Source organism: Oncorhynchus clarkii, chromosome 10 (assembly GCF_045791955.1).
Source record: "Oncorhynchus clarkii lewisi isolate Uvic-CL-2024 chromosome 10, UVic_Ocla_1.0, whole genome shotgun sequence".
Lineage (NCBI taxonomy): Eukaryota > Metazoa > Chordata > Actinopteri > Salmoniformes > Salmonidae > Oncorhynchus > Oncorhynchus clarkii.
Window position 1 is genome coordinate 24,668,578 of NC_092156.1, and position 25,876 is coordinate 24,694,453.

Sequence of the window (25,876 nt, forward strand, 5' to 3'; positions counted from 1 at the left end):
ATATAAATGTGTAGGGGGGTGCACAGTGTGCACTCAATGAAAATGGGTTATTTTACATGTTCTTCACAGAAAATGAGCCAAGGCAAATGAGTCTCCGGTTAAAGGCTTTAAATGCATCAAGAAGTTCCTCCTCTGTAATTTGACCTTCACATGAGTTTTTCTGTACAGCTGTTCATTTTACATTATTAATAGAAAAACAATCCTTACAATTAACTTTGTTTAGTGGAGATGGAGGAGACTGAAACGAAAAGTCTACCTCTAGGCATTTCGCAGCTCTCTAACCCAAGTCGTTCTGCCCCATGTTGTTTTATTGAATGACGCAGAGAAGATAAGACAGTCTCTATCTTCTGTTTATTGTTTACCGATTTGAGATTAACACTTCAATGAGCAAATGTATCATTTTGAAGAGGCGGAGAAGGAGAGCCGTCTGTGTGCTGCAGAAAAACAATAAACAACTTTGTTTCCAATCCGGTGCTACTCCTTTGTCTTGTGAAGATTTTCCTCTCTGCCCTTCAAATAAAATGTCAGACTAATTATCAAATCGCTTCATATGGGGAATGCCAAGTATAGCACAGGTTTCAAAATGGCTGAGGGGACCCGAGTAGAAGAAAGGGAAAAGCATGTTATTTTAAGCCACCCCCAAGGGAAACCTGCGTTGGTTTAACCTTTTTCTGCTCTTTCGCTGACACCGTACTCAAGCCACCAGTCCCGATGACTTTCAATAGTGAGTCAATTAAGCCTAATTATGGCTCAGTGGAGGCCCCCGCCATGGGAAACCTGACTTCAGGGCCCGTTCCTGGGGGCCCCACCTATTAATCTAGTTCCACAGCTACTCCCCCTTTTCATCATTATCCACACAAATAAGCTCCCTGCTACTGTTTAATAAGCTATTCTCACACTGTTATGATCTATATCTCGAGTTATCAGGAAGGAGGAAAAGCTCCCCTTGCCTTGGCTACATTACACTAGCAGGCTAGCAGGAACTTCTAAGAGCTAGGCTGAACCCTGGGTTTATAACCATGGCTGTTGTGCTATTAGAAAAGAAAACAGTTCATTTGTTTAGGTTGTTAATTATTTAAACTGCTGTGGGGAAAAAAATTGCAGGTACTGTGTTATTGATAGAACTATAACTCACAGAGACAGAGCTTGACATTGCTAAGTAGCGCCAGTGTCAGAGTTCTGTCACCTAAATCTCCCCAACTCTGTGCAATTAGAGTCCTGCAGGATCCCTAGCCTTGTGTCAGTGAAAGGAAGCCATGCTTCTTCCATTGAACTGAGAGGGCAAACTGCAGGCATCATTATCATTAATGCTAGGATTACTGAGCCGAGCAGTAATTTGGGAAGAGAGAACTTATTTTTTTTTAATTGTGTGTGAGAGAGAAAATAACAGAGCCTTAAAAGAGCCAATGGTGTGTCTCAATTAGGACGAGAGGAAGCAAATGTTTGGGATCCCTGTAGCTTTGGTCACCTAGAATGTTTTCTGATGCTTTGAAGGACTGTATTGCCATCACATGAGTGGTAATGATGCATGACAATGCTGTGCAGTAGAAAGAAGGGGAGAGGGGGGAAGAACGATTGCAGTTTATAATTGCTGTTTCCCAAATCCGGCGTAATGGCTATTACGGATGTTAATGAAACAAGGACATTGACCCTGGACATGGCATGCTGCATGGTTCAATGACTGGAGTGGACGCAATCGTTGGCTCCAATAGCTTTTGCAATATTCATTTGCAAACTATTTTATGGTTGTTGTGCCACCCAAGAGCTTTAAGTGCATTCACTATAGATTAGTAATTTGAGTGCTGCACAATTTTAGCTGTCCTTTCCTTTCTCCTGTAGCCTTGGATTTCCTTTTTACCTATGATTGTTTGTCTTTTGGCCAACGCTGGGCCCCTCAACTCATCCGAAATGGCGTCAAAGCCTGATGTTGAGTCAAATTGACTGAAATGTCACCATGAATCAGTCTCTGTCTTTCTTCTTTCTCTCTCTCTCTCTTTCTTTTTCTCTCTGTCTCACACTCTCTTCCCTTGGCTCCCCCATCTCTCTCTTAACAGCCCAGATCAGACTCCCACCACACCCCGTTGCCATCCCCTTTATCTCTGTGCTCCTCCAATGTGGGGGAAAGCCTATCTCCATTAAATGAGAAGAACTTTTGGCTCTCTGGGGTACTGATGCATCCACAGTGACTTGTCAGTTTTGGGGAACCCCAAGGGTCCCTGGCTCTCTGCTCCCTCTCCATTAGCCCTCCTCTCCTCTCTGCCCTAGTGACTGGCTGACACATGTATGACATCCACACATAGAGCACTAATGATTGGATAAGGTCAGAAACAATCTCTCAGATCAGTCTCTGATTTATGCTCCATTTGGGTGTATCTGGCCTCTGATCACAAGTGGATATATAAGCCCTCAAAGGCATTGGTGGGAATGCTAAGGAGGCTCTATATTCAAGCATTGTTGTTTTTAGGAAATTATGTTCAGTGACATTGATTATATTGTATTCTGCAGTAAAGTGTTATCTATTTAGACTCGTTACAGATTCATTAAATCATCTCCTCGATTTATTCATGGCCGTTGTTTACGTGTGCGGGTTTTGTGCAACACAAAGTTTTGATATTACCTTTTGAAAAGATGATTTTCATTGACCTTTCATTTGAAGAAAATTGCAGAGAAAACCAACTAACATCCATAACAATTAGTTTAGTTTGAAAAGGCAAATTTTTCCAATTGTCTTTATTGGCATATTCATTAAGGTGCATTAATGCGTGATGGCCATCGCTCCACCTCGCCTGCATTGATCCCCCTCCATTTCTTATGCTGTAATTGTGCAAACCTCGTTGACAGGGGATTACGATTGCCATTGGTGCGCTTTATCCATCCACTATCTCTTGCCCTTGATGCAATTAGTCAGGCCTGATGGGGGCTGAAAGTAGTCTTGATGGGCCAAGTATAATACTCACAAAGTTATGAGCGCACTAATAATTGCACCGAAGACAGAGCATTGTGGCAGTCCCTCCATTGTGACGACTTCTTCCTGTAAAATGGAAAGAGGGAAAACCCTAAAATGCCAGACAGTAGTGCATTGTGGGCGCTCGCAGGATGATAATAAGAGGGCCCTAGAATGTAATTGTCATCAAGAGAGGTGTAAGTGCAGGGTTCGTTAGGTTACGTTCTTAGTGCAGTCCGTTACAGTTACTAGTTACCTGTGCAGAATTTTAATCGGTAACATACCTTTTGGATTACCCAAACTCAGTAACGTAATTTGATTACTTTCAGTTACTTTTGGATTACTTTTTAACTTTTCAAAAACTTTTTTAACTTCTTATGGCTGAGGGGCAGTATTGAGTAGCTTGGATGAATAAGGTGCCCTAAGTAAATGGCCTGCTCCTCAGTCTCAGTTGCTAATATATGCATATTATTATTAGTATTGGATAGAAAACACTCTGATGTTTCTAAAACTGTTTGAATGAAGTCTGTGAGTGTAACAGAACTCATATGGCAGGCAAAAACCTGAGGAGAAATCAAAACAGGAAGTGAGAAATCTGAGGCTGGTATGTACTCAACACAGTTCCCATTGAAATCCGCTTGAGATATTAATGATGATGCACTTCCTAAGGCTTCCACTAGATGTCAACCGTCTATAGAAATTTGAATGAGGCTTCTACTGTGTTGTGGGACTGAATGACAGCAGAATGAATCAAGTGTCTGGAAGTCAGCCATTTTCTGGTCATGCACATTGCACATGATAGCGACCTGCGTTTCATGGCTTTTGAAGACACAAAGGAATACTCCGGTTGGAACTTTATTGAAGATTAATGTTAAAAACATCCTAATGATTGATTCTGTACTTAGTTTGAAATGTTTCTTCGACCTGTAATATAACTTTTTGAAGTTTTTGTCCGACATAACGCTGACCAGAACGAGAGTTTGGATATGGAAACAAAACGCGCTAACAAAAGTAGCTAATTGGACATATATAACGGACATTATCGAACAAATCAAGCATTTATTGTGGACCTGGGATTCCCTGGAGTGCATTCTGATGAAGATCATCAAAGGTAAGGGAATATTTAGCATGTAATTTATGGTTTATGTTGACTACAACATGGCGCCTATTTTGACTTGATTGTTCTGAGCGCCGTCTCAGATTATTGCATGGTTTGCTTTTTCAGTAAATTTAAAAAAAGAATCTGACACAGCGGTTGCATTAACTTCTTATGGCTGCAATCCCGTTAACGGAAGCGATTTGACAACAGCCAGTTAAAGTGTAGGGTTCCATTTTCAAAACATCAAAAATCTCATAGTTAACATTCCTCAAACATACATGTATCTCATACCATTTTAAAGCTAGTCTCGTTGTTATTCCCACCACAGTGTCCGATTTCAAATATGCTTTACAGCAAAAGCACCACAAACAATTATGTTAGGTCACCACATAGCCACAGAAAAACACAGCCATTTTTTTTCAGCCAAAGAGAGGAGTTTCAAAAAGCAGAAAATAGAGATAAAATTCATCACTAACCTTTGATGATCTTCATCAGATGACACTAATAGGACTTCATGTTACACAATACATGTATGTTTTGTTTGATAAAGTTCATATTTATCAAAATATGAGTTTACATTGGCGCGTCACATTCACTAGTTCCAAAAACATCCAGTGATTTTGCATAGCCACATCATTCAACAGAAATACTCACCATAAATGTAGATGGTAATACTAGTTATACACATGGAATTATAGATATACCTCTCCTTAGTGCAACCGCTGTGTCTGATTTAAAAAAAAAACTTTACGGAACTTTACGGAATAAGCCAAATCTATCCAAATCTACCATATATGCATATCATATCTTCTGGGCCCGAGTAGCAGGCCGTTTAATTTGGGCATGCTTTTTATCCAAAATTCCGAATGCTGCCCCCTACCCTAGAGAGGTTAACATATAGCTTCAATAAAGTTCCAACCGGTTTACTCCTTCTTGTCTTCGTGAGCAATGGAACGAAAGTGACTACCATGAGGAATAAGCATGATCAGAAAATGGCTGCCTGCCAGACACCTGACTGATTCTGCTGTCATTCACTCCCACAACTCCATAGAAGTCTCATTATAATTTCTATTGATGGTTGACATCTAGTGGAACCCCTAGGCAGTGCAACATCATTAATATCTCAAGGGGATTTCATTGGGGACTCTGGTGAATACATACAAAGCTCAGATTTCTGACTTCCTGTTTTGATTTAAACTCAGGATTTTGCCTGCCATATGAGTTCTGTTATACTCACAGACATCATTCAAACAGTTTTAGAAACTTTAGAGTGTTTCCTATCCAATACTAATAATAATATGCATGTATTAGCAACTGAGACGGAGGAGCAGGCCATTTACTTTAGGCATCTTATTCATCCAAGCTACTCAATACTGCCCCCCAGCCATAAGAAGTTGAGGACAGGTATATATATAATTCCATGTGTATAACTTGTATTATCATCTACATTTATGATGAGTATTTATGTTGAATCGATGTGGCTATGCAAAATCACTGGATGTTTTTGGAACTAGTGAATGTAACGCGCCAATGTAAACTCAGATTTTTTATATAAATATGAACTTTATCAATCAAAATATACATGTATTGTGTAACATGAAGTCCTATGAGTGTCATCTGATGAAGATCATCTAAGGTTAGTGATTCATTTTATCTCTATTTGTGGTTTTTGTGACTTCTCTCTTTGGCTGGAAAAATGACTGTGTTTTATTGTGACTAGGTGCTGACCTAACAGAATTGTTTGTGGTGCTTTCGCCGTAAATCCCATTTGAAATCGGACACTGTGGTGGGATTAACAACAAGAATATCTTCAAAACGGAATAAGATACATGTATGTTTGAGGAATTTTAATTATGAGATTTCTGTTGTTTTGAATTTGGCGCCCTGCACTTTCAGTGGCTGTCGTCATATCATCCCGGTAACGGGATTGCAGCCCAAAGAGATTTTAAGAGGCATTAGAAGAAGACAAAAAAGGATCCATCAAATGCATTTGGTGTGTCATCATAGTGGTCTCTGACTTGTGATCAAACTCGCTCAGGAGGAATAAACTTAAACTTGCGCCTTTTTTCTATGCTGAATTGAATGTCATTGAGAAAACAAAGGTTTCACAATGTTTTTTTTCTCTCGCAAACATAATTTCTAAATTCAACAGTAATCAAATGTCATTGAGAAAACAAAAAGGTGTTATAATGTTGTTGTTTTTTTGCAAACATAATTTCTAAAATTTAACAGTAATCCAAAAAGTAATAATCTTGATTTTCAACAGTATCTATAATCTGATTACAATATTTTTGCTGGCAACGTAACTGATTACAGAGTGGATGGATGGAAGGGGAATCGCTAGCTGTATCTGTGGCTATAGTGCCTCTCCTCGTCATTGTCATGTTCGTAATGGAAGAGTGCAGCTATAGTGCCAGCAGCACTGGCACAGTGTACACGTGGAGAAATGTATTGCTGCCTTATGAGCGTGACTGTTTATATCATGGTAGACTATTGATTGGTCAGCATTCTTTCCAATGCTCTAGTCTACCATTATTACTTTTCACAGCCTGTTCTTTTGTGGGGTGCCCAGTTGGACCCGGTAATAGAGAAGCATGACTAGGCAAGCGAACAAAAATAAACTGGAGGGAAAGGAATTTCCAATGATGCGACATCGTTTTATGCCAGTTTGAAGCTGTGTGAGACAATGTCAACGGGGTAAGACCATTACCAGCCCCATTATCAATGCTGGCTCTTTTTTCTCCCTTCCGTGTCTTGCCCAAGGACACTGCATGTTGCTGCTGCATGGTTGGCGCATCCCACGCACCTGGTTGGAGAGGAACAGTGGAAGTGGAACAGTTGGACAATTATGTGATTGGGTTGAGCCCTGCCAGGGAGGCCCCTTAATGAGGGCAACTCTTTCCCCCCTTCACCCCACGTGGCCTTCACCCCTGGCACCTGACAACCATTTTTTATAAAGGAAAAAAGATTGCCCATTCTCAGTGTTCTCTCCCCCACCACTTTGTTTCTTCCAAACAAATAGGATTATATGTGATTGAAAACATGTATCACTAATATCACTTAAGAGCATGCTTTTTTAATGAGTTGAATTTGAAGGGGGAGTGCTATTCTCTGCTGAAGGTCTTTTTCATAACTTCCAGCCAAATAAATTACTGAGGAAAATGTGTGCGTTAATAAAATGTTGCAAGGCAGGGGCACTTGACCGAGAATAAATATTGTGTACAAAGTAGACACACTTGGCAGTGGTTGCCTGGCAGCAGGTGTTGGATCTGCTATTTGCTGTATAAAGGCATACTGAGTAACTAATATGGACAGTGAGTAGTGTTTACCTATAATTAATGGAGATTACCAATTCAGATAAGTAGAGATGCTGTCAATTTAGCAGTCCATTTAGCATCCAGGTGGAGAACCTAAATGTACAATTTGGAATTGCATGGGGTTTAGCATACATTAGAATCTCGCTCTGAGCACCTGAAAACCAAGGAAGTGACATAAAGAGGCATGCTCCCAGGCTTATCCTCTGCCTCTCCTTAGTTTGTCTATGAGTGTGTGTGTGTACGTGTGTATATGCGGCAGTTTGTGTTTGTCTGCGGGGCCTTAATCTTGTGATTGGAAATGACTGCGTCTTCGTAGGATCTTGGCCATGCTCTTTTGATAAGTGCATCGTGGCCTGATTGGCATGGCATTCTAAAGCACCACGTTCCCGCCTGAAAGCAGTGCAAAAGTACATTCTCTGTCAGAAAAGTTTGTTTCTGGTGGAGTATTTTTTATCTTGGGCCTTCAAAGTTCTTATGCCTTTCTGTGAGCAGACATCCCAATGACAAGAACTTACCTGACACAGGGCGGCTTAAATCACATAGAATCCTAAATAAGAGCATAGATTTTGAAGTAATAAGGGTAGATTTAAAGTCTCTGGTTTGTACGTTTCTGGCTTACACACCAGTGCCACCTGTTTAGCAGAGGTTAACCTTTCTAGCGCAGGCGTTCCGCTAGCGGAACCCCTCAACAACATTCCGCTGAAAAGGCAGCGCGCCAAATTCAAAAATATTTTTTTGAAATATGTAACTTTCACACATTAACAAGTCCAATGCAGCAAATGAAAGATAAAAATCTTGTTAATCTACCCATCGTGTCCGATTTAAAAAATGCTTTACAGCGAAAGCACAACATATGTTAGGTCATAGCATAGCCAAGTCAAAAAAAACACACAGCCATTTTTCCAGCCAAAGATAGGAGTCACATAAAGCAGAAATATAGATAAAAATGAATCACTAACCTTTGATTATCTTCATCAGATGACACTCTTGGGACATCATGTTACTCAATACCTGTATGTTTTCTTCGATAATGTGCATATTTATATCCAAAGATCTCGGTTTACATTGGCGCCTTACGTGCAGTAATGTTTTGATTCCAAAACATCCGGTGATTTTGCAGAAATACTCATAATAAACATTGATAAAAGATACAAATGTTATTCACAGAATAAAAGATAGACTTCTCCTTGACTTCTCTAGGATAGGGATGGATGAATAGCATTCCCAAATTCAACTGCCTGCTACTCATCCCCAGAAGATAAGATATGCATATTATTAGTAGAACACTCTGAATTTTCTAAAACTGTTTGAATCATGTCTGTGAGTATAACAGAACTTATGTAGCAGGCGAAACCCAGAGGACGAACCATTCAGATTTTCTTTCTTTTGAGGTCACTCTCTTTTCAATGTGTTTTTCATTGGGAATCCAGATTTCTAAGGGACTTGCTTGCAGTTCATACCGCTTCCACTAGATGTCAACAGTCTTTAGTAATTGGTTGAGGTTTTTCCTTTGTGTAATGAAGAAGTAGCCCTGTTCAAAACGAGGGTCGCTTCATGTGTACTGCGCATGACCAGAAAGCTAGCGTCAGTGTGTTTTCTTCCTGTATTGAACACAGATCATCCCGTCTTCAATTTTATTGATTATTTACTTTAAAAAATACCTAAGGTTGTATTACAAAAGTAGTTTGAAATGTTTTGGCAAGTTTACAGGTAACTTTTGAGATATTTTGTAGTCACGTTGCGCAAGTTGGAACCAGTGTTTTCCTGGATCAAACGCGCCAAATAAATTGACATTTTGGATATATATGAACGGAATTAATCGAACAAAAGGACCATTTGTGATGTTTATGGGACATATTGGAGTGCCAACAAAAGAAGCTCGTCAAAGGTAAGGCATGATTTATATTTTTATTTATCCGTTTTGTGTCGCGCCTGCAGGGTTGAAATATGTTTTCTCTCTTTTGTTTACGGAGGTAATAGCATCGTTTGCTTTCGCTGAAAAGCCTTTTTGAAATCTGGCATGTTGGCTGGATTCACAACAGTTGAAACTGGAGCAGCAGCACGGCCAGGTGGACTGGGGACAGCAAGGAGTCATCATGCCAGGTAGTCCTGAGGCATGGTCCTAGGGCTCAGCTCCTCCGAGAGAGAGAAAGAAAGAGAGAATTAGAGAGAGCATACTTAAATTCACACAGGACACCGGATAAGACAGGAGAAGTACTCCACATATAACAAACTGACCCTAGCCCCCCGACACATAAACTACTGCAGCATAAATACTGGAGGCTGAGACAGGAGGGGTCAGGAGACAGTGTGGCCCCATCCGATGATACCCCCGGACAGGGCCAAACAGGAAGGATATAACCCCACCCACTTTGCCAAAGCACAGCCCCCACACCACTAGAGGGATATCTTCAACCACCAACTTACCATCCTGAGAAAAGGCAGAGTATAGCCCACAAAGATCTCTCTGCCACGGCACAACCCAAAAGGGGGGCGCCAACCCATCTGCCAACCTTTCAGTTACTGGGCCAACGCTCTAACCACTAGGCTACCTGCCGTCCCAGGAAGTTTTAACCCTTGAGGCCAAATTGCATCATACATCATGAACCAAATCCACCCCATTCATTAACAGTAATTCAATGTCAGTTTCAACCATGTATTCCAACTCTGAATATTGTTGTTAATCTCTTGCTCTCATGCTCATTTTCTGTGCTGACTTGATTATTTTGTCTTGCATCAAATGTTCCATAAGTGAATGACAGGTAGAAACAATGGTGAAGTCCAATTGAATAGTGATATGTGAAGATCTTGAGTTTGTTTTACGTCAGAGTTGATTCACATGAAAACCTTGATGATCTTTTATTTCATGATGAATCGATATGGCTGTCTCCAGTGAAAATATACTAAGTGATTTATGAGCAAAAGCACACTTGGGCTCATGTGAATTTACAGGTTCAATGTATGGCCTGTGTTCATTTGCTACCCAAGATTAATGTTATCATTCAGCTAGGTAGAAAGGTTGTTATCCAATGTATATGGAATGAAAACATTTAATATATATCTCCAGGAATGGCTAGTGTGCAGATGCTTTATGCTTGTAACATTCTCTAGTGTAACATGCGGAGCGCCATAGAGAAGTTGCATCTTTATACCTAGTAGCGCAGCGTTCTAAGGCACTGGTTTGGCCGGGTTAGGCCGTCGTGGTAAATAAGAATTTGTTCTTAACTGACTTGCTTAGTTAAATAAAGGTTAAATTAAATAAATAAATTAGACTTTAAATGGAACATAGCCTATGGTCTAGTTTCTATACTGACTACATTTCTAACAATGGAGACACAGCCCTGTTTGATTATGAGCTATTAGCAGTTGAACACATTCTCTGATTGAAGTTGAATCATTTCAAATTGACATTTGAGTTATCCATTCTTGTTTAATGTGTGACATGAAAATGTGGAGGGCGGATATAGATTTGTGTGTATTGTTGTGAATTGTTAGATATCACTGTTGGAACTAGGAACACAAGCATTTCGCTACACACATGATAATGTCTGCTTTTCACTGCCTCTGAAGTTTGCTGGAGGAGGAATAATGGTCTGGGGCTGTTTTTAATGATTCTAGTTCCAGTGAAGGGGTATCTTAATGCTACATCATACAATGACATTCTAGACGATTCTGTGCTTTCAACTTTGTGGCAACAGTTTCGGGAAGGCCCTTTCTTGTTTAACGATGACAGTGCCTCCATGAACTAAGCAAGGTCCATACAGACATGGTTCATCGAGATTAGTGTGGAAGAACTTGACTGGCATGCACATAGCCCTGACCTCAACCCCATAGAACACCTTTGGGATGAATTGGAACGCCAACTGCGAGCAAGGCCTAGTCTCCCAACATCAGTGCCCGAACTCACTTATGCTCTTGTGGCTCAATGGAAGCAAGTCCACGCAGCAATGTTCCAACATATAGTGGAAAGCCTTCCCAGAAGAGTGGAGGCTTTTATAGATTCAAAGGGGGTATCGACTCCATATTAATGCCCATGATTTTGGAATGAAATGCTTGATGAGCAGGTGTCCACATACTTTTGGTCCTGTAGTGTATGTTCAGTTGGCTTCCTCGACATTTAAAACTGTCCAATGAACTACCTTATCGTATCTGCTCGCTGCTCCAGTAATGAGCTGTTTCCAACTTGCACAGCACATGCCTGTGTGCATGTTCTATTAGGAGTTTTTTCCTAGGCCCTCATCGTTCAGAAATGCATATCCAGAATAAAGCGCTACACTTATCTCTCTATTAAATTACGGGCAGTATTGCTTGGTGTGCAGGGACTGTGCTCTGGGCCCCATGTGCTGGAACATTTGAGCAGAAGCAGGAGCAGAAGCAGACAGCAGCAGTAAGGGCTGAAGTGTTTGGGATTTGTATTGTAATTAAGGTTATCGATCTCCCGCCTCAGTATGTTTAGTGTGCTTATTTGTTTCCTATATGCTCTCAGCAAAGGACACATCATCTCACTTTTTGCTGTGTCGACAGTTGGAAGTGTACGAGGTTAAAACACTCTACCGTGCTACTGTATTCACTCTGGATTTTCAAGCTTCAGCCTCCTTTTAAAGAGTTTGAAACACCGAAAAATATAATTTTTACCCTATTGACCTGAAATACATTTTGTTTGTTTTTCACCGGTTGTCTTTGTCCTCAGAGTTCGTGTTTGTGGTGCGGTTTTGCCAATCGTGATAGCCGAAATAAGAGCTGTTATTGTTGTCCCTGTACGATACCTCATAGAAAGCAGTGCGAACATGCTTTAGACAGTTCTGTTTCCATCTAACAAAGCACAAGAGAGAGGATTTGATGTTTATGCATTTCTCAATTAATCTGCAGGGAGATATAGTTTGGATTTCAGTAAGTCTTTTGAAGCAATATTATTTTTGTCTGCATCATCGACTAGATGTCTGGAACTGAAATCGAAGCCAAAAACCGTATGAAACCTATGAAGCTTATATACATATCTAAGAGGGTCGTTCCACCCCAAAAGCACAAGAAAGAGGATTTCGATATCCACCATCTCAGATTGTTCTGAAATCGTTTCTGTTGTTAGAAACAGATAAGATTAGCATTCCTGCAACATTATATCTCCCTCACTAACTTTAAGCATCAGCTGTCAGAGCAGCTTACAGATCATTGCACCTGTACATAACCCACCTGTGAACAGCCCATCCAACTGCCTCATCCCCGTAATGCTATTTATTTTTTTGCCCCTTTGCATCCCAGTATCTCTACTTGCACAATCATCTTCTGCACGTCTATCACTCCAGTGTTTAATTGCTAAATTGTAATTACTTCGCCACTACGGCCTATTTATTGCATTACCTCCCTAATCTTACCTCATTTTCACACACTATATATAGACTTTTCTATTGTGTTATTGACTGTACGTTTGTTTATTCCATGTGTAACTCTGTGTTGTTGTTTGTCTCACTGCTTTGCTTTATCTTGGTCAGGTTGCAGTTTTAAAAGAGAACTTATTTTGTTGAAATATAATTTGATCTCTGAGAAATTATTACATTTATAGGATTCATATAATTGTCAATAAATATAGTACCAAACATTCAATTTTGACCAAACGTTTTTCTAACAATAAATTAGACATGAGGGATCCAAACAAATTGTAACAAGCCACCCACGTTTCCCCCAACACCAACCCCACCCCAACAACAAGTATATAGTATCAGTTCTCTGTTTGACAACTAGTAAAGAGCTGCTGCTATGAGTATTTTTTCTTCATCCTATGTAATGTATTCCCAGTGAATTTGGTGGTTTTTTCACCCTTTTTAGAGAAATTTGCCCCAATTTGTCCCATCCTACATTCTGATATTACCAGGTTCTGACCACTAGATGGTGCTGTTCCTGCTATTAGGTGATACTTTTTTAGAGACCCCCCCCCCACATTGTTAAAGGTATAGTTCACCCAAATTACATAATTGTATTGGAAAGAAGGTATACCCAATCGCGCTTTAGCACAGCTTGAACAAAAAAGGGTAAATCGGCTGCTCTACAGAGGGACTTGAAAATCCCCCAAAAAACAGGTTACTTAAAGAAAAAGTAGCATGGATCGTTTCGGCTCTGATCAAGGCGATTCATGCTGAAATGTGAGCCTATTTTTTACTTGTCCTGTCAATAATTTTATCAGATTCATGCAGCGACAGTGTGCTCCTTTTTCTTTGTTCACCCGGGTTGTCACCAGTTAAAGTATCCTGTGGTAAGGAATGTTTTTACATAATTGCCTGCATCCAGCAACGTCACAAATCATGTCATCTGTTTTTTCAGCTGTTTCAGTACAGCACTCCAGGGAGAGAGAGGGGGAGAGGGCCAACTCAACTGAACTAGTTTCAATGTATGGAATCACTTGAAAGTTTCTGGATTTTGGATCTCTGGATGTCCTTTAATTTATGTTCTTCCCAGATATGTTAGCTGTGAAAGTCTTCCATACTGTGAGGGAGTGTTTAAAAAGCACAGCACTGACGACCACCGGTGTGTGGTCCCTACCAGTCGACTTTTTGTTGTTAGCTTGTTAGCTCATACGTGTTGGCAGTTGGTATAACCTGTTAAACTCTGAGTGATTGTTTTGGACCCTGTCCGGGCTCCGGCAAGTTTGGGGGGGTACCCACCCTAATTTATGGGGGTCAGAAAATAGAAAGTGACTTATGATTTGAAAGCTACAGCCATTGTCGTTTTGGAAATCAAACTCAAATCTTACTGCTGGCAACATCATACGAATCCCCCCCCCCCCCCCCCCATTAAACTGGGAATCAGACGGAATATATTTACACTATATACAAAATAATATGTCACCCCAAAAAATCTGACCTTTTACCTAATGGTGGTGCTCTAAACATTGGCAAATTCCCATATATAACCATTTTAAAAGTGCAGGGCTTGTGCAATGTGCTATGCCTAATTTTTTTTATCTTACAGGACTGATATACTTACACTATATACACAAAAGTTTGTGGACACCCCTTCAAATTAGTGGATTCAACTATTTCAGCCACACCCGTTGCTGACAGGTGTATAAAATCGAGCACACAGCAATGCAATCTCCATCAACAAATATTGGCAGTAGAATGGCCTTACTGAAGAGCGCAGTGACTCAACGTGGCACCGTCATAGAATGCCACCTTTCCAACAAGTCATTTCATCAAATGTTATGCCCTGCTAGAGCTGCCTTGGTCAAATGTAAGTGCTGTTATTGTGAAGTGGAAACATTGAGGAGCAACGGTTAGGTCACAGAAGCTCACAGAATGGGACTGCCAAGTGCTGAAGCGTGCAGCACGTAAAAATGGTCTGTCTCCGGTTGCAACACTCACTACCAAGTTCCAAACTGCACAAGAACTGTTCGTCGGGAGCTTCATGAATGGGTTTCCATTGCCGAGCAGCAGCACACAAGCCTAAGATCACCATGCGCAATGCCAAGCATCAGCTGGAGTGGTGTGAAGCTCACCGCCATTGGACTCTGGAGCAGTGGAAGCACGTTTTCTGGAGTGATGAATCACGCTTCACAATCTGGCAGTCCGACGGACAAATCCGACGGGTTTGGCAGTTGCCAGTAGAACGCTACCTGAATGCTACATGATATACAAGAAATAAATTATCTTACTACAATACATTTTTATAGAAAGTTAGCAAAAATATATTATATTTTACTACCATGGAAAGGAAAGTACCTGTCTATTTGTGGAAAAATCACCCTGATTAACTTTAGTTATGCCAAGATTTTTTTCAATTTTGGTCATTCTCTTATAAAATTGGTTGATGGTAAAGTAGACATATTTGGTATTCATATCACAAAATGTATAAATAAGCGCTCCACAATGAATTTCAATAGAAAACTTAAAACTTATAAATAGACAAGACCCTGCAACCATGGAGAGGTAAATACCTGTCTATTTATGGAAAAATTGCCCTGATTAACTCCTTAGTCATATCTCAGTTTACTCACTTACTTATGGCGCTGCCTACTCCTGATGATTCGTTTTTGAAATCATATGAGCAAAAAATATTTCACTTTATCTGGGACGCTAAACCAGACAAAATGAAAAGTGCCTGTCTATATAATGAATATGAATTGGGTGGGTTAAGATTATTAACTATAAAAGCACTAAACCTCTCTAAAAGCTTCACTTATTCAAAAGTTTTACTTGAACCCTAAATGGTTCTCAAGTAAATTACATTGTTTAAAAATGGCCTTTTTGCCTTTGTGCAGATTGCTATGTCTCATTTTCGGGTTAATTGAAAATTATAATTTCAAAAATGACTTCTTTCAAAGTATCTCTCTTTTTCAGACAAGCATTGCAGAGCAGGCTACAATTCCATCCCCCTGAAAAGATAGAACAAATATTACAACAAATAATAGGGCTGAACTCAAATGTGCTGATTGCTAAAATACCTGTATTTATGGGAAAGATGTTTGAAAAGGGTATTTTGTTCTTAAATTATATTGGAAATTGGAATGGTAGAGTTATGTCCTTCATGGAGTTATCAGAATTGTACGGGAAGGTCTGCTCAATCCAAGTGTACAACCAATTGATTACAGCAATACCCCAAAAATGGAGGAGGCAGGTGGCAGCAGGAGGAGGTAGGGAACTGGTCTGTCTGCCCAATATAAAGGATCAAAACTGGCAGAGGAATAAAAATAGCATAAATAGGAAAGTATACCAGTTTCATTTGAGGACCAGTATGTGTATAACTGTGCCATAGATATTGCAAAATAGTTGGGAAGAGATTTTTTATGTACCGATTCCATGGTACAGGGTGTATGAGTTGATATATAAAACAATGCAAGATTCAAGACTTCGTGCTTTTCAGCTAAAATTATTATATAGAGTTCTTGCCACAATTTTTTTTTATTTTTATATTTGGAGCATAAAATCATAAAATCAAGCTCTGTAGATTTTGTTGTGAGGATACAGAATCAATATACCATTTATTTTGGTATTGCCCTCAGGTAGCCTGTTTCTGATCTCAGTTTCAGGAATGGCTGAAAATGCATAGCATTGATCTAAAATTGACCCTAGAAATAGTACTGTTATGAGATCGCATTCTGTGGATTCTATTCGATTAGATAGTTTGAAATTGTACGTTAAACATCACAGCATAGTTGAAAGATATGTGTTGCATAGAAACCCGGAGTGGGTGGCCAGCAGAGATAGATGGGATGGGCTGAGGGAAGCTGAGGGTTGGGATGTGGAATTGGAGACAAGTGGGAGTGGAGTTGATGTGTGGGAGATAGAATGATGGTCAAAGATAAAAGTAAAAATAAAAATAAAACATAATAAAAGTATGTTTGAAAGACACTGAGGGGCAGTGTTTTTACAACTAATGCCGGTTTGCCTGAGGCTGATGCCGTGCAGGTGTTTGTACACATGCATATACACACACTCTCATTCAAATAAACGCATACAAGAACACACACATACAGTGCCTTGCGAAAGTATTCGGCCCCGTTGAACTTTGCGACCTTTTGCCACATTTCAGGCTTCGAACATAAAGATATAAAACTGTATTTTTTTGTGAAGAATCAACAACAAGTAAGACACAATCATGAAGTGGAACGACATTTATTGGATATTTCAAACTTTTTTAACAAATCAAAAACTGAAAAATTGGGCGTGCAAAATTATTCAGCCCCCTTAAGTTAATACTTTGTAGCGCCACCTTTTGCTGCGATTACAGCTGTAAGTCGCTTGGGGTATGTCGCTATCAGTTTTGCACATCGAGAGACTGAATTTTTTTCCCATTCCTCCTTGCAAAACAGCTCGAGCTCAGTGAGGTTGGATGGAGAGCATTTGTGAACAGCAGTTTTCAGTTCTTTCCACAGATTCTCGATTGGATTCAGGTCTGGACTTTGACTTGGCCATTCTAACACCTGGATATGTTTATTTTTAAACCATTCCATTGTAGATTTTGCTTTATGTTTTGGATCATTGTCTTGTTGGAAGACAAATCTCCGTCCCAGTCTCAGGTCTTTTGCAGACTCCATCAGGTTTTCTTCCAGAATGGTCCTGTATTTGGCTCCATCCATCTTCCCATCAATTTTAACCATCTTCCCTGTCCCTGCTGAAGAAAAGCAGGCCCAAACCATGATGCTGCCACCACCATGTTTGACAGTGGGGATGGTGTGTTCAGGGTGATGAGCTGTGTTGCTTTTACGCCAAACATAACGTTTTGCATTGTTGCCAAAAAGTTCAATTTTGGTTTCATCTGACCAGAGCACCTTCTTCCACATGTTTAGTGTGTCTCCCAGGTGGCTTGTGGCAAACTTTAAACAACACTTTTTATGGATATCTTTAAGAAATGGCTTTCTTCTTGCCACTCTTCCATAAAGGCCAGATTTGAGCAATATACGACTGATTGTTGTCCTATGGACAGAGTCTCCCACCTCAGCTGTAGATCTCTGCAGTTCATCCAGAGTGATCATGGGCCTCTTCGCTGCATCTCTGATCAGTCTTCTCCTTGTATGAGCTGAAAGTTTAGAGGGACGGCCAGGTCTTGGTAGATTTGCAGTGGTCTGATACTCCTTCCATTTCAATATTATCGCTTGCACAGTGCTCCTTGGGATGTTTAATGCTTGGGAAATATTTTTGTATCCAAATCCGGCTTTAAACTTCTTTACAACAGTATCTCGGACCTGCCTGGTGTGTTCCTTGTTCTTCATGATGCTCTCTGCGCTTTTAACGGACCTCTGAGACTATCACAGTGCAGGTGCATTTATACAGAGACTTGATTACACACAGGTGGATTGTATTTATCATCATTAGTCATTTAGGTGAACATTGGATCATTCAGAGATCCTCACTGAACTTATGGAGAGAGTTTGCTGCACTGAAAGTAAAGGGGCTGAATAATTTTGCACGCCCAATTTTTCAGTTTTTGATTTGTTAAAAAAGTTTGAAATATCCAATAAATATCCTTCCACTTCATGATTGTGTCCCACTTGTTGTTCATTCTTCACAAAAAAATACAGTTTTATATCTTTATGTTTGAAGCCTGAAATGTGGCAAAAGGTCACAAAGTTCAAGGGGGCCGAATACTTTCGCAAGGCACTGTACATGTAATATTGCCAGACATGCACACAAACATATACAGTTGCCATTGTTGTTATGATTTTAGTTGTCCTTGATGTCCTTTGTTTTAAATGTATTATTTTGTTTAATTTTTTTGCATTGTTGTTTGCGGTTTTCTGGCTTTCTCTTTTTTCTCTTTAGTTCATTCTCTTGGTTGTTGCATTGGGGGGTTCTTGGGGGTGGGGAATGGAACTTTTTTTAAATTTTTATTTTATTTTTCTTCTTGGGGGGGACTGTGGGAGGGACAGCTATTGGGGGGGAACTGTGGGGGGGATCTTGGAGGATTCGGGTTCACGTTTTTTGGCCTGGTGGGAGATTTGTCAACCTGCCCTTGAGCAGGACATTGACCCTGGATGTTTCTGTGTGTCACTCTGAATGGGAGTCTGTTGGATGACTGGTATGATGTAGTTGTTGAGTATTTTGTATGTTTTGGATATTCAATAAAATGAAAAATAATATCCCAGTTTACCTATTTTCTAATGGTCTTGCCTACACCTAGCGACCAGTTTCTTTAATTATATGAGCAAAAAATATTCAATTTTATGTGGAACGGCAAGACAAAATTAAAAGGGGCCTATTTATATAAAGAATGTGAATTCAGAGGGCAGAAATTATTAAATATGAAAGCATTAGACCTCTATCTAAAGGCATCAGTTATACAAAAGTTATATTTAAATCCAAACTGGTTCTCTAACAGATTAGTAAGAATGTCCCACCCCGTGTTCACGAATGGCCTTTTTCCATTTATTCAGACTAAAAGCTCTAACTTTTTGGTTATTTGAAAATGAAATCATCTCCAATATATCGCTAATTTTAAAACAAGTCATAGAACGTTAGTTGCAATTTCAGTTTAATCCACCAGAAAAGACAGAACAAATAATACAAACAATATTGTGGTTAAACTCAAATAAGACTAATTGATACTAAAAAATATACAAAAAATATATTGAAATGTCAGCTCTACCCAAAATTACAACCAACTAATTGAAGAATTACCACATAAAAGTAAGGAACTTGTCAGTTGACCCTGCATTAAGTACAAAAATGTATTAAATAATATTGTGATTAATAAAACGTAAATGGGAGGGGTTGAGTGGAGCTGAGGGGTTCATTTGTAAACAAATGAAAGATACCTATTGTAAAATACATTGTGTCCATAAAATTGATATAGTATGTGTCAGCTGGAAGTAGAAGCCTAAGTGTTGTTGTCCATTAGTTTACTCCAATTAGGGGAGGGGTGGTAGGGTTAGGAGACAATAATAAACGGAAATATATTTAAAAGAGACATATTTTTTTTACCTTTATTTAACTAGGCAAGTCAGTTAAGAACAAATTCTTATTTTCAATGACGGCCTAGGAACAGTGGGTTAACTGCCTGTTCAGGGGGAGAACGACAGATTTGTACCTTGTCAGCTCGGTGATTTGAACTTGCAACCTTTCGGTTACTAGTCCAATGCTCTAACCACTTTGAACACACCTACTCATTCGAGGGTTTTCTTTGTGTTTTACTATTTTCTACATTATAGAATAATTGTGAAGACATCAAAACTATATAAAACACATATGGAATCATGTAGTAACCAAAAAAGTGTTAAACATATCAAAATCATTTTATATTTTAGGTTCTTCAAAGTAGCCACCATTTGCCTTGATGACAGCTTTGCACACTCTTGGCATTCTCTCAACCAGCTTCACCTGGAATGTTTTTCCAACAGTCTTGAAGGAGTTCCCACATATGCTGAGCACTTGTTGGCTGCTTTTCCTTCACTCTGCGGTCCAACTCATCCCAAACCATCTCAATTGGGTTGAGGTCAGGTGATTGTGGAGGCCAGGTCATCTGATGCAGCGCTCCATCCTTCTCCTTCTAGGTCAAATAGCCCTTACACAGCCTCTAGGTGTGTTTGGTCTTTGTCCTGTTGAAAAACAAATGATAACCCCACTAATGGTGGGTATGGTGTGTCCACGGTACGGTGTGCTCCCACTATTTATTTTGCCAGGATGCCGTACTGGACCGGACATGCCTACTTTCACCTCTGCTCTTGAGGCACAGATCATGGCAGAGAGAGTACCAGACCTGATTTCCTGATTTGGTAAGATACACTTTTTAAAATAGGCCACATCGGAGAATTTTTAAGAAAGATTGTGCAGGCACACCTTGGGTTAAGAAGATGTAAATATTTAAGGTATGCTGTCCCGAACTTTGGAGTATGTCTCTCCTGTCTCTCACCAAGTTGGAAGTTGATTCCTCTTTAATTTATCCAGCAGAGCTGAAGAGAACAAACACCAGCTGATTCTCACTTTAGTTGATGCAGAAATATTAAATGTATTCGGCAGCATCTTAGGAAGCTAATATGCTTTGATTTACGGCATTACACTTCCTGAGCGGACACTCTGTGTCAGACGAAAAAATTGTGAGAACACAGGGATAGCTCGGTCAGGTGATTATAAAATCTTATCGAACGCCTGGGTAATTACAAGTCTAAAATACATTTGAAAGGCATATAATTAATGGTCCTTTAAGATAGTGCCAGGGCCTAATTGTCATATTTTGTCAGAGAATCTGCCTGTCCAACACAGAGGTTTTTCAATAAGTGGATTTGACAGGACTTGCCATGGCTATGTGTTGTTCCACCACATTTCATTATGTTACCCGCCCGCACACCCCTACCATCATCCCAAGCTCACTAACATCCCACTAATGCCGATGGGAGCTGCCTACTGCATTAGCAATGCTGGGACCTTGCCAGAGCGCCAACAATTAACACATTGTTATACATGCTACTGTGGCCTATACAGTTACAATGTGGGAATGTTGTTTTCATTTGTTGACTTAGCATACCAACTTTTTAGTGACTGTGCTTTTACTAAAATGAGGCTGCAAATAATAAAATACTTCTTTGTTAACTGAATCCAATTAACAGCATTATATTGAAAAGTGAAGGGTGGGAAACGGCTCATCTTAGGTTGATCAGCAGCAGATGTTCAGTCAAGCTGTTGATGTATTAAAGTGTGCCATACCTTGTCTCACTGTGCTTTGCCGCTGTGTCATCCTGTTCCCCTCCCCTTGCTCACGCCTGTTATAGGACCTGCTGTGTGTAAAGTGTATTGGAACGATGTAAAAGTGCAGAGTTTGACTTGAACTGTTCTGAGACCTGCTCTGTCTGTGTTTTTCTCTTCTAGCCTCCCTGCAAGTGGAGATCACACCGATGCAAGGAGAGATCAGTGTGGGGGAGTCCAAATTCTTCCTCTGCGAAGGTAGGTGTGGTACAGATACAATCGCCTCCATAACTGCAAACTCCCAAATAGCTACAGTATTTTGACAGCTTGATATAGAAAATAACTCTACATAAAGTGAAGGTGCTACAGCAGTTCTCATGGCTGCAGTAGCATGGGTTTCCCAGGACGCTGACCTGCAACTGTGGTCAGTTACCCCCCACTACTGGCAGACTCCTGCAGGCCAGCATCCTGTTGTTGAATAGCAAAGAGAAAATAGAGGCTCAATATGTCATAGCAAAGATGAGAACATTTCACTTTAGCACTGTTTCCTTTAGATGAAAAGAACTGTAGATAGCTGTGTACTTTTATTGCAGTAAGATGTCAGCAAAATACTGTTTGCTTCAGCACTTCTTTGTTCCATTATGAATGAGGGAGTGAAAGATTTCAGAAAATGTGACTTGGCTTTGCCCTTCTTTCAAAATATCAATGGCAGCATTTTAATTTCAGTCTTTTTTCAGGTAGTATATCATCTGAGCAAATATGTAAAATAGTTCTCTTTTTGTGCATATTGGTATGAAGATGGCCTTCATAAAGCAGAGAAACCCTAGGCCAAAAAAGCTATAATGCATACCTCAGATGCAGCATACCTCAGATGCAGCATCACCTCGCAAGGCAGCACATATTTATCTGTTTGGTTATCATTCATACTAACTGCTGAAGACACATAAACAGTGCATTTGCACTCTGCTCACACATCCACCCTGCCTCCTCAGTTGTTGGAGACGCAAAGGACATTGATTGGTATGCCCCGAACGGCGAGAAGCTCTTACCGAACAGACAGGACATCATTGTGAATCGCAACGACGAGTCCTCGTCCACCCTTACTATCTACAATGCTGATGTGGACAATGCCGGTGTCTACAAGTGTGTGGCCAAAAATGCAGACAAGGAGTCTCAGGGCACTGTCAATGTGAAAATCTTCCGTAAGTTCCCTCTCAAACTCAGTCCTTGAAAAGTGTTGATATTATTCATTGTAATTTAGTGGATTGCCACCAAATGAAATCCCCTTACTGTATTATCTGTGCATATGTGACGTGCACAATGTCATTTTGAAGAATGTAATTTAAGTGTCTGTGCATATTTTGTGCATATTTGTTTTCTTCAATTGTCCTCCTTCATACAGTATTGTTGATTGTATCTTCGCCCTAGTGTCATTGTGAAGGTAACTATTTCTCTCCATTTAGAGAACCCGCATATTTAGAATATACAACTAAACTAACTGTACAGTATGTTCCATCATGAACAGGTGGAATGCCATGACAAATGCATAGACTGGGTAACAAAGGGAGCACTCACCATACAACATGTTGGTCTATTAAGTTTGTTGACTTGTTCGGGAAATGCAGTTGACAGTGGACTTCTATTCTTCTCCCCTACAGAAAAGATAACCTTCAAGAATGCCCCTTCCCCACAGGAGTTTAATGAAGGGGATGACGCTGACATCATCTGTGACGTCGTCAGCTCGCCTCCCGCCAGCATCATCTGGAAGCACAAAGGCTCAAAGATCCAGGTTACAAAAGATGGTAAGGCTTGTACACAAATCGATGTGCCAATGTGTGGGTTGCCTACTACCCAGAGTCGTGGAGACCCCCCCCTCCCCAGTTTTTTTGTTTGCTTTCATTATATCTGCCAGCTCTTTTTTTATTCACCCCACACTCATTCGCTCTCTCCCTAAGAGCACAGCCCTCCCTGCCTTTTGGTCATTTGAGTGTTTCAACATAATAGATGAAGTGAGGACAGGAAACAGGATAATGATATTTCTTGATCAAGAGAAATGGTGGTTGTCAGTTGTGAAAGGATATTTGAAGGCTTCATATTCAGACGAGTGGGATGCTGTCAGAGAGGCATTCTGAAGGATTTTGTTTTTCTCCGGACTGCACTATTCTAACCTTAGAGGACCCCTCCCTCTCGCGACCACTGGGAGGCTCAGGGTGACCACAGCGCTCTGGTGTGTGGCGTTTTCTTGGACTCTGGACAGGGATGTGTTTTTCTCTAGAAAACCACTAATTGTAGCCCAGACTGAAACCCATACTGCTTATGTAAATACAATTTTCCACATTGCTCCAGTTAACTTTTTCCATATCAAAGCTGCATGTGCTTATAGCTCTAAGTACACATCTTTTTCATGCTAATATGTGATTCACAGCTCAGAGAGAGCTATTCAAAAAGTCTGGTTAATGAATTCAAAGCTTTTGCCCAAATACAGATTCACTAAACCAGATCTACATCTGGCATCACTTCAAAAGAGGGTTGAATTAACACAGTTGCCATACAATATTTGTACACTGGCTGCCAGATGTTTGAACTTACAGAGTAAAGAGGATTCATAGAATATTTACATAGTAGAGCTATGACAACGCAATTTAAGAAGTAGTAGTAGTTGCTTTCAGCGTCTGTATGTTTACATGGTCCATGTTTCACCACATTTACTACAGTAGGGATATAAAGGACAAAGAATAAGAGGCACAATGCCATGGCAATGCTCTGTTGAGCAATGTAACAAAATCTCACAGTGAATAGTACACCACTTAATTATCTAAATAAACATTGAAACAATGAACATACTATATACGTAAATTAACATTTTTTCCAGTGGATGGATGGTTTCTTTTGATGAGTCTATATGTCACTAGTTTTTCTGGTGGCGAGTTATTGACTATCGTGTGGTTCTAAAGATCATCTTCCCTCCACACCTATGTATAACTCATGACTATTTTTACATTGTAATATTGATGCTGAGAGGGGGCAAATGCAGCATTCAACTGTAACTCAGATCACGCCTCCTGAAGTCTCATTGTATGTGTGCCTTCCCATGTTGCCTTGTGTTAAACCTGCACCACCTATTGTTAATGATGATTGAGCCTTCTCTCTTTCCTTTTCTTGCGATTGTTCACAGTTCGATTTAAGATCATGGGCAACAACCACCTCCAGATCCGAGGCATCAAGAAAACGGATGAAGGGGCGTACACCTGTGAGGCTCGTGTTATGGCCAGGGGAGAGATTGACCTGAAGATCATCAAGGTCATCGTCAACGGTGAGTATCACATCCTCCCTCTCACCCTACCCCCTCTTTCTCCGCCTATGCTCTCACCCTGGGATTTGGATCTGAGCACACTTAGAATATAGTGTAGTTATAGATCTAATACTGTGCTATTATGAAGACCATTACAGAATAAAAAAAAAGAACAATCCTGTAACAAGCTTAGAGTAACATTTATTTACTCCTATCATACTTAAAACCAACCAGTATAGTGCATCATGATCTGATTATAAACCATTTTAAGACTTGTTTGAAGCACATAACAACCTTACATTGTCTTATCTTAGTATCACAGTAGTATAATTAATTTCCTACTCACGTATGACCTCTGTATCTTTCAATAATGCTTGTATCTACTGTATGTCTGTGTTTCAGTGCTCCCTAGCATCCGCACCAGGCAGTCGGAGGTGAATGCCACGGCGGACATAAACCAGTCTGTGATGCTGGCCTGTGACGCTGACGGCTTCCCTGAACCCACAGTCACCTGGGCCCGGTAAGTCACACCGACTATCTTGTCTTTCAAATCAAACCAAATGTTATTTGTCACATGTGCCGAATACAACAGGTGTAGTAAACCTTACAGTGCAATCAATGCTTTCTTACAAGCCCTTAACCAACAATGCGGTTTCAAGAAAAATAAGTGTTAAGTGAAAAATAGATAAGTAACAGATAACAAATAATTAAAGAGCACCAGTAAATAACAGTAGCGAGGCTATACCAAATCAAATACATTTGTATTGGTCACCCACACATGGTTAGAAAATGTTATTGCGAGTGTAGAGAAATGCTTATGCTTCTAGTTCCGACAGTGCAGCAGTATCTAACATGTATTCTAACAATTCCACAAGAACTACCTAATGCACACAAATCTACAGTAAGTAAAGGAATGGAATAAGAGTATATGCATATAAATATATGGATGAGCAATGACAGAGTGGCATAGGCACGATGCAATAGATGGTATAAAATACAGTATACTGTATACATATGGGATGAGTAATGCAAGATATGTAAACATTATTAAAGTGGCATTATTAAAGTGACTAGTGAGCCATGTATTAAAGTGGCCAATGATTGAAGTCTGTATGT

At 40.0% G+C, this 25,876-nt stretch overlaps 1 protein-coding gene across 10 annotated transcripts in view; it reads left to right on the forward strand.

Moving 5' to 3' along the window:
* The window catches only part of LOC139418157 (neural cell adhesion molecule 1-like), a 324,778-nt gene that overhangs the window by 225,417 nt on the left and 73,485 nt on the right, over nucleotides 1-25,876 (forward strand). For all 10 annotated transcript variants that reach the window (XM_071167388.1, XM_071167394.1, XM_071167390.1 and 7 more), the window contains exons 2-6: nucleotides 21,652-21,726; nucleotides 22,461-22,670; nucleotides 23,127-23,270; nucleotides 24,644-24,781; nucleotides 25,163-25,280. In XM_071167388.1, coding sequence (XP_071023489.1) covers nucleotides 21,652-21,726; nucleotides 22,461-22,670; nucleotides 23,127-23,270; nucleotides 24,644-24,781; nucleotides 25,163-25,280 — 685 coding nt within the window. The remainder of the gene's footprint in view (nucleotides 1-21,651; nucleotides 21,727-22,460; nucleotides 22,671-23,126; nucleotides 23,271-24,643; nucleotides 24,782-25,162; nucleotides 25,281-25,876) is intronic.